Source organism: Aquila chrysaetos, chromosome 9 (genome assembly GCF_900496995.4).
Source record: "Aquila chrysaetos chrysaetos chromosome 9, bAquChr1.4, whole genome shotgun sequence".
In the NCBI taxonomy this organism is placed as follows: Eukaryota; Metazoa; Chordata; class Aves; order Accipitriformes; family Accipitridae; genus Aquila; species Aquila chrysaetos.
In genome coordinates, this window is record NC_044012.1 from 95,805 (window position 1) to 105,724 (window position 9,920).

Sequence of the window (9,920 nt, forward strand, 5' to 3'; positions counted from 1 at the left end):
AGCCCCAGTTCCCTCAGCCGCTCCTCATAACACTTGTGCTCCAGGCCCCTCACCAACTTGATTGCCCTCCTCTGAACACGCTCCAGCAACTCAGTGTCTTTCCTGTAGTGAGGGGCCCAAAACTGAACACAGTACTTGAGATGCGGCCTCACCAGTGCCGAGTACAGGGGAACAACCACCTCCCTGTTCCTGCTGGCCACACTATTTCTGATACAGGCTAGGATGTGATTGGCCTTCTTGGCCACCTGGGCACACTGCTGGCTCATATTCACTGTTAAATAGGTGCATGTTAAAGAGACTCTGCAATTTACACCTGAAAGAAGATGTTTAGAAGGAGGTATTTGTAGGCATTTCACTCCCCAAGTGTGGTAACAAGCTCTTCTCCTTACCTTATGTTCAAGTTTGAGCTACATATTCCCATTGGAGGTGGGGGAATGGCATCTCCAATGGAGATGGTGGAGAACGGCATAGTCTATTGAACATAATATTGTTGTGCTCTAAGACAGAAAATACTCTCAACAAATTATTCAATAGGGTAACTTCCCATTCTCCTCTTGGCTTCAGTCCACTGCCATAAACCTCTCTTCCCAGTTCCAGTATTTATACCAACGGAATCTGTGTCCTTACCTTGTCGTTACAGTCTCAACCTTAGCATGAATTCTTCTCAGTCACACATGTGGACTGTGAGAACTCCCAGGGGAACAACTATTCTTGGTTTTGGAAGCTAGAAGACAGAATTATTTCAGCTGAAAAATAAATGGATACACGTAGTCCCAGAAATGGATCCCCATATGCAAACCCAGGAGTTTTTATTTTCAACTATAGCTGGTTTATTCTGTTTGCCCGTTATATAGTAAGTAAACACAAACATTTCCCCAACATTGCCACCAAGGCCGGATGCCCAAGCACAGGAATGGAGCAAAAGAAAAACTGGGCTTGAAAACTCAACCATTCTGAAAAAAGGATCTTTCTGGAAACCAATGTCTGGTCATCCTTGCATCTCTTCTGGCTTTACATATCCTGGGTGGCAGCACGACAAATAAGGCTCTCTTTATTCAGCTTCCATTTATGTCTCCTCTTCCTTTGCAGTGCAATTGCTCGATGTGGTTTCACTAGTATTTAGCTGTGGTCTGTGAGGGCTTTGAGCTCTGCTATCTGGTCCTGCTCCTTTGGCATTGTTTGCTCCAACCTACACATCCACTTTCACATAAACCATGGACTTAATTTGGAAAACAGACTTTCATTACTTCAGCCTGCTTTGTGGCTGAGCCTCCAGGGGCCTCAGAGAGTGACCCTGTGCTGCTGAGAAAGCTCTCATGAGTGAGTCGGGGTTCCTGTGTTACTTGTCCTTGCATAGCACATCCATGCACGCACTCTTACACACATATGCATGCACCTCTGTCCTCTTTTGCTCTACGAAACAGTTCTGCACTCTGCAGCCTTCACAGAGTACATGCAGAGAGCAGCTTTTCTGCCTTCAGAATTTGTTACTCCTCTGAGTTCTGGGCAAACAAAAGATCCAGCGACATATTTTTTTGCTCTTCTTCGGACTGAACGAGCTGGTAGCCCAGCAAGTCCATTGCATCCTTGCACACATTTTGCACTTTTTCTATTTTTTGGAAGGGAAGGGTCTCCCTCCAGGCCTGGGATACTCTCAGTGCATCTCTGGACCCAATATCAAAGGCCTGTGCTCCTTGCCCCTTCCCATGGGTGATGTTGTGCACCCACTTCTGAAGTTCTGGTGTGAAATGGAGTTCTGCAAACCTGTACATCTGAGCAGCTCTTGCTAGCGGGTCTCTGACAATGTCTTCATAGCGAACCAGCAGGTAGCGGTCTTTCAGGAAGCTGGGAATGGCCTGACTGCCTGCCTTATAAATCTCAACGTGGCTTTTGCAGATTACTTGCATTGTGTTGTAGGGCCCCATTTCTCCCTTCGTCCTCTGGGACCCCACAACAATGTTACTGTCACGTTTCAGTTCTGCCATTGTATTCTCTCGGGACCTGAACACAGCCCGAGGATCACGTACCAAGTGGATGATTTTGAGGTTCAGGGATGGATCAGTGAGAAGGGGGTAGAGAACTTTCAGGTCAAAGAACCGAACCTCCTTGATGGCAATGTGGCTATAGGTTTTACAAGCCTCCTCCACCTTGCTGAATGGGTACTTGCCACAGATCGTTCTGCAATTGCCTGCAGTGATTATGTCACTGCGACTGAATGAGTCGCAGGCAGGGGGGGAGCACAAGGCTCGGCTTGTCTCCCACTGAAATAAATCAGACTTCTTCTTCTGGCTAGACATGTAAGCATCAAATACAGACATGTCACACAGAAAGACTGACCTGACTAGGTCCCGCACTGCCATGTGTAAGACTTTGGCACTGTTCTGGTACATCTTAACCCACACATGCCATGCGGGCTCCATCAGGTAGAAGACGCTGGGGTGCTGGCTGAAGATTTGTCCAGTGAAGGAAGATCCTGACCGCCAGGAGGAGAGAATGAGGATGTGGACTGGAGAAGGTTTTTCTTCCATGGAGGCATAGTTGCTGCAGGGTAGGAACTGGAAGTGGATCAGAAGGAAGGACAGAACTGCCAGAATCAGGAGCACCTGCACCCTTCTAGACTTCATCATGGTTGCAAGGCACCTGCAGAGACAGAGGAAGTTCAGCATCACAGGATCATGAAGAAGGCAGGATGTGGTGCATCAGGCTCCTGCCAATCCCTCTGCGGGCTCAGGGTTTTGGAAAGCTGTCATACTACGAGTGATACTGTGACAACCACAACACAAGGTATCTTTGGAAAGGACATAAATACTGCAGGGCTGAAAGTTTTCTGTAACAAAACCACTGTTTGTCAGTAAGCCATTCTAATGCAGTCTTAGAAGATCACTGAAAAGCTTGTCTGCACTTTTATCAAAGTTTAAGAGTTAGTTCAGTGTATTGAAATAAGTCAGCACGCACAAATGTGTACTTAGTGTACACAATCGCTGCGATTTTTTATGGAGGAAAGATGGAACAAACAGTTTTTGTGGCAAATTCAACAGTTCCACATTGTTACTTTTAAGCTCCTGCTCTGACCACCATTTTACAATTATTTTTATGCCAGAATGCTGTAAAAATACAATGTAGGTTTCCATTTATTTACTTATATTCTTTTTGGAATTTCAGGAAACATTTATTGTCATCACAGGTAAAAACTCACATACCAAAGGAAAGCATTTGGCACTGTAATAAATCCAGGCACAGCAGTATCTCCTCCACAATCAGCATCATAGAAAATTTTGCTAGAAAGGCCCACAAGGGTTTATCTCATCTAACTTTGTGTAGGCAGGCTGACCTACAACTAACCCCTTTCTTAGCCTAACTCCTTTTTAAAGACTGTCTGCTAATACCCCTCCCTCAACCCCACTCATCCTGTAGGTCTTTCATGAGAAGAGGTACAACACGATGTGTTAGTCCAACTCAAAGGTCTCCCCAAAGCTGGCTCCTTGTTTCTTGCACTAAATCTCTATTCTGCCTGTTGAGGATGACTTCATTATTGGAAAATATCCATTGTGCTGCCTGGGGACAATTCATAGCCCGAGTACTGGCTGGCACAGGAATCTGCAGGAAGTACACTGTCACACTGAGGCAGAAAGGATTGACTTAATTTTTAAGAAGTCATCTGCCATCTACTCCTCTCTCCTCTGCTCTCCTCGCCTCCACTAGCCATGTCTGTTTGTACCTTGAATATAGGTGGGTGTATGCAGTGCTGGCTGCCCCTGGAGACAGGCTCCTCAGATAGCACAGAAATCCGCACAGTATGGTGTGCTCCCCTGTCACCATGTGCCATGCTGGCAGTTTAGCTGTGCTGCAGTGGAGATGGGCCTCTCTGGCCAGTGCAACTGCTTTATGTTTCTGAAGGTGAACTAAAATTAAAAAACCTTACTGGTTCTCAGTCATGGTTATTCCTTCTAGGTGCTTCCACAGCCAGACAAGATAGAGAGAGCACGGCCTTCAGGGCTGCAGGGCATGCTGGAAGTCGTTCTGGACAGAGCAGCACTGAAGCCCAGGTCCTTACAGCTTTGTACACTGCTTTTGTGCGGCCCACAATTGCACAGAATTCAGGTAGCCATGCCCTTGAAGAGCAGCTGCCTCCCTACTAAAGCAGCAGAGGTGTAAAGTGTGCCCCAACTGGCCACAATGCAGACACTGCTTCCCTGCTACGCGCTTACCCTGTTATCTTCTAGGTCCATGATAATGCATGAATGTTCCCAGTCAACATTTTGTTAACGTCCTCCTTATGTTCTGCCTCAATTTCCCTCTGCAGCAAAGCTTTCAGACTAATTTTCACGGAGATGCCTCCTCCCATGATTTCAGTTCTGTAGCACTGATGTTTAGATTTTCAGGTACAGTCACTGCTGCTAACCAACTAGGAATGGTACTCATCTTTCCCTCCAGCATATATGCATAAATTGGCTTGTTTATCTAATCTACCTGCTCTGCATTTGTTTTGAGCTTAGGGTTTATAAGGCAGCAATTACAATTTCTCAGAGCCAGGACAATACCCAGCCCAATGGGTAAGCCTGGTCATTGCCAGTAAGCACTACTACAACGTGAATTTTATTTCAATAATGTCTTTCAAGGATGGGGCTGTGCATTTAGTGACAGACAGCATGCTTCTGATCTCCTGGACAAGAAGCCCACTGATTTTTTTGGTTATACAAATGGACTGTAGTGTTCAGGTCTGACAAGAAGCTGATTCAGGTCGACATTTGGACCAAGCCTAGGAAGAGATGCAAACAAAGACTGTTGTAAAAGTAAGTTATATATCAGCTTCCTCCTTGCAAATAAATACAGCAGTGTTTACCAAAAGTCTTGGCTTCCAAATGAACTTTGATGATATCACTTCTATCTGGCACCATTAATATCGTTATTCTAACTCCTGACAGAGTTCCTGGACTACAGCCAGAAGCTCTTAATTAAGAAAAACTCTGTTGAGCAGACATGAACACTGGCATTAAGATACCCAGGCAGATTTAAAACCACAGAAATCATTATTTCTCCAGAAACCTGTGTGTGAATAGCCTGAGTGTGAGTCAAAGAGAATGGATTCAGTTTTTCTGGGAAGCAAGGGTATGCTTTTAATCTTGAGCCAAACCAGGGTGGGACAGCTGGATGTTTTGGACATTTCACAGAGTATGCAGACCATCCCTGTGACTGCTCTTGGTAGAAATGGCCTCATGTGAGGCCACAGCCTCGACAGCTTCTTCACTCTTATACAAGAAGTAGTGATGATTGTTGCCCTGACCGGTCTGTCCCACAGGGAGGGGAGAAGGACTGATGAGTTGTGTGTGCCTGGTGAAGTGGAATAAAGGAGCACCAAAGAGTGGTAAAGGTTCTATCTGACATTTCCTAATATGAAAGAAATACTACATAACCTTATTTTTCACCACTGTATCTCTCGATCATGGCAGCTGGGATGTTTCTAAACTAAGATCTTGTCTTAACTACATTTTCCCTACAGCAAACATCCAGTCTCACAAGTGATTCACTTCATTTCATATTGCAAAAGTGAAATATGAAGCCCTCACAGTGTTGCAGAGTAAAGATCAGCCCAGAATGATTGAGACAATCTCAGCTGCAGAACAAAAAAAGGCACACTGTTACTGTCTGCTGGCAGAGAGATGAGCCAGGATTTGGTTCAGAGCAGAAAGAACAGAAAGAATCTCAAGGCACTAAGGATGAAGAACAGAAACTACTGAAAAATACGACAATCCAGTGTCACCATGTTAAAATCTCCCACAGCACACGTACAAGTACACAAAGAACTGCGATCTGCCGGCCTGAGCAGCTGGTGTCCAAAAAAATGAGCAGAGGTTTAAGCTTTTCCAGAAACACAGAGGGGCCTTGGAAAAGCTTGATCCTGGCAAAGGAAGAGCATTACAGAAAGCAGAAAGCAGCCCCAGGGAGACATACCCACCAAACACACTCTAGCATGGGCGGCATGTCCCCAGAATGCAGGCATGTGGAACCTGTGCATGTCTGGGGGAGAGAGTGACAGTACAGCCCCAAATAACCTCGTACTATGCAGACTGTGGCTGAATGCTCTGCAAGTCTGGGGGAGCAATCCAGACCTGTACAGATCCCTTACTGCTGTAGTGGCAGTAGCATAGCAAAGAGGATCTAGTGCCAGGAAAGCCCCAGACACTGGTCTTTGATGGCACTGATGGTTGCTCATAGTTTTATCAAATCTGTCTTCAATTTGGCCTGATCAGCTTCTGCAGAATTAGACATAGCATCTGCCCATTCAGGGGAGAACAGATGGCATGACTGTCACTAGTGGGAAATGCTGAGAAGGGGCACTGAGAAGACAGTCTGGAGAAGCAGGAACTACCCTCTAAGCCAGACCAACAGCTTCTGTCTACAGGAGGAATCACATAGCAATTTACTGGCATCCACATATTTACAGTGTTTTACAAAAATTATCTCCCAGTTCAGGCTGCTGAGCATGAGCAGTCAAATACAGTTCTGGGCACCAGAGCATCCACACCAGATACCAAGAAATGGTTGAAAATCTCACCTTAACAAGTCTTCTTGAAGCACCACCACACCAGGTTCAAGCAAAGTTACCCTCACACACATACACTGCTGCAGTACACACTCCTCCAGGCAGCAACACGAACAGCTGTGCATTCATGTACTGGCACTCTGCCTTCATGCCAGGCTCTCATATACACGTGTACTCAGCTTTTACCTATACCTGTGCCTGCTGCCTCCTGTCCCCTTCATTTGTGTATGTCCCAGCTCTAAGACTGACTATTCTACAGTGCCCGCCTACTTTGACCAGCCTTAAACTATAAAACTCCACCCTGCACTAAGCAGCAAAGCACAGGAATGGCAGTTTCTTGCAGGGGCACAGATGACCAAACACTGCTAGTAAAGGAGAAGGGCCAAGAAATTAATGAAGGAGACTGAGACATGCTTCTATGTTAAGTCCCACTGCAAGCCCCAAAAGAGACTGCTCTCCATAAAAAGAGGATGTCTGTGGCGCGTAAGAGCAAAGGACAAACAGGATCTCTTGTTGCAAGGAGGACCATCTTGCCCACCACAAGTGCAGAGACAGGGCATATTTGCCTACTATTGCTCTGGCTGCTTGCCATGTTGTCAGCAGATGCAGATTCACATAAAGTCTTTTTGACTCATTTCTGTCTGTGCCTTGCTTAAGTTAAACATTCGGGGGCCAGGAAAGAAAATTCTGTGAAAGGAGAAGCTGTGAAAGGAGCAGCCGGACTTGGCCTGTTAATGATTCACAAGGGTGCTGGAGCTGCAATGGGCCTGTGCCAGGTAAGGTAGTGAAGCACGGCAGCACTGGTCTCAAGAGAATCCCGTGGTATTCTGCGACCATGCAGAGACAATGCCTTTGGGTCATTCCTATTCCAGGTCTCATCATTTCTGTCACACCGCCTGGAGAGGTGTAGACCTTCCCTTGATGGCGTCCCCTGTCCCCAAAGGTCTCACTGAGCTGCTCTGAGGGCAAGCGGAGTATAGGAGACAGCAGAAGCAAAAAATCTGGGCAAGGCTGGTCCTTCAAGCAGGAGGGACAACCTGAATGGGGCAGGTCATGTTCCCTTTCACTTGCTGCATTGCAAACACAGGTGGTCAAGCCCTGGTAACCCTGCGCTGGGAAGCAAGGTGAGAGGCTGGCAGTAGTCCAGGTAGGGTGCTGCAGAGAGAAGCATAAAATATTCTGTGCAACCTGGATTTCAGCTATGTGTTCCTATCCCCTGCCCTGACACCATTTGTAGGAAGGCTTTACCTGTATGTCATTAAGTGTTACAAAGCTTGTTTGTAAAGGTCACACCACTTGAGTGGCTCTTCCTGAAGCCTTATTCCTCCCTGACCAACAGTTGCATGAACAGAGATGTATCGAAACTCCTGTTCTACCTGTATGTAGTTTGCTCAAGGCATGCTGGACCTTTAGCGCACCAATATTCAGGCTTCATGACAGCACCGAACACCACTATACAGTCCTCTAGTCACAGGGTCAAACAGATTTCTTCAGTTGCACAGATCCCAAGTTCTAACTACTTGGCTGAGTTTTCCAGAAGGCAGCCTTTGTGGCATGACCAGTTGTACAGAGGAGGAGAATATACTCTTCTTTGGAGACGAGGCTTGGGAGGGCACACTATTCTGGCACATTGCATTTCCTGAGACCTGCACACTGTGGAAAGCGAAGGAGGAATCCTCTGGCTCCTGAACAATGGACATCATTCTCCCTGTATGTCTAACTCATAAGCTTTATGAAACAAAGCAGAAGCATATGGTAGTCAGGCTTTGCTTAATTGCAGCCAGCCCCATATCACCTGGCCTTGTCCACTTTGCTTCCAACTCACACGCTGGCTGATCACATTTCTGCTTTCTACCCTCCTTCCGTGATTAAAGGTGTTTTCTGGGGACTCAGAGACTAGTGAGCCCTGCAAACTGCCCATGCAGCCAGACTTTCCATTTCTTATACCCTGAAGAAGCAAACAACGTGTGCTGTGCTCCCCAGCACACATACACAGAGCACACCTGACCCAGTGCAGCAGCAACAGGAGTAGGCTGAGGAGTAGTGTCCAAGGTATGGCCTAGAGGTAAATCTGAAGTGCTGACACTGGAGAAGACTCCCTCCCTGAGGGCATGTCTTTGATAGTCTGATGAGAGAAACAGGCATACCTAGAGCAGTGGAACCAGTTCACCTGAAGGGTTTGACCAACCCCACGCCCTGTCTTCTGCCATCATCAAGAGCAGATGGCCAGGGAAGAGAACAAGAAGCACGTTTCCTCCCTAGGTACTTTCCTGGCCTGCAGCAGGCTCTGGAGTACACGATTCACCTCTCTGAATGTAGGTGTCCAAAATAAGCTAGTGAGAGTGATGCCCTAAAAGTTCCTGTTTCTTTCTGTTGCCTGTGACAAGAGTGGGGGGTGATGTTTGTGAGTAGACATCTGCGCTGAAGCTGTCTAAAATCAGCTGAGATCAAGCTTGTCTTTGCATTTCACAGCACCTAGATTTTTTTCTATTTACTTGTCCAATCAATGAGAATATGTTCAGCTGCGTATTCCGAGAACTACTCCCCTCTTTTTTGAACCTGGCATATAAAAACTGTATTTGGTAATATCTTTTTTATTAAGAGAGGCAATGAGTAATTTCTCCCTATTCACAGTCTTTAAGCTATACAGGATTTTAGCATCTGCTCTTAGACAGCTTGTAGAACACAATTCGTCTTATATCAGGTTGATACCTAACGCAGCTCATGGGAATCATGTTGCAGAAATCTGTGTCTCTTTCCACTAATTGCAAAAGGAGGCTGCACAATTAAGGCAGAGGAGGACTATTAACCCTGGAGACATCTGCACATGCAAGATAGATCACAACACTGCACAACATAGAAGGGGACTCAGACTGGTGAAAGGCCTTCATACATTCTGCATCCTTCTCCCCTCTTCTTCAATACATCAACTCACCTGTCTCATGACCCCTGCCCTTGGGAGCCCCCTCCTTTGGAGACAACAATGTTTATTCACTGACAGGATTCCAGGCAGAGATGAGAGGGGCATTCTCTTCTAAAATTTGAAGGGAAGTTTGCTATCTTACAACATCCTGTCTGGCTCAGATCACAACTTTGACCTTGGAAAAACATTTAGACTCTCAAACACAAGGACTGATACGCTGCCACTTTTTCTTGCCTTCCTGGCAGAAAGACAAATTTAGGAGAGTACAAGTCTCTCATATATGTCTGTTAATATTTATTTAGAGGGATCAGTTAGATCCTGGTGTCACAATACACCTGAAAGAGGTGTGTGATGGGATGGCTCACATTTCCTGCATCCCAAAGGTATGACATCGGGGAGCTGCCGTAAGAGTCAACATGGTGACTATGCATGGGTGAATACTTGCCACAGAAT

At 46.2% G+C, this 9,920-nt stretch overlaps 1 protein-coding gene across 2 annotated transcripts; it reads right to left on the reverse strand.

Moving 5' to 3' along the window:
• Positions 1 to 792: 792 nt before the first annotated feature.
• Positions 793 to 6,869, reverse strand: CHST4 (carbohydrate sulfotransferase 4). Of its 2 annotated transcripts, none has more exons than XM_030025243.2 (2): positions 6,557 to 6,869; positions 793 to 2,640 (listed from the first exon to the last, which is right to left on the reverse strand). In XM_030025243.2, exons 1-2 carry the CDS (start codon positions 6,667 to 6,669, stop codon positions 1,488 to 1,490), a joined length of 1,266 nt encoding a protein of 421 aa, XP_029881103.1. In that variant the 5' UTR covers positions 6,670 to 6,869; the 3' UTR covers positions 793 to 1,487. The 2 variants fall into 2 exon arrangements, with proteins under 2 accessions (XP_029881103.1, XP_029881104.2); XM_030025244.2 differs by lacking the exon at positions 6,557 to 6,869 and adding an exon at positions 3,719 to 3,862.
• Between the last annotated feature and the right edge of the window lie 3,051 nt (positions 6,870 to 9,920).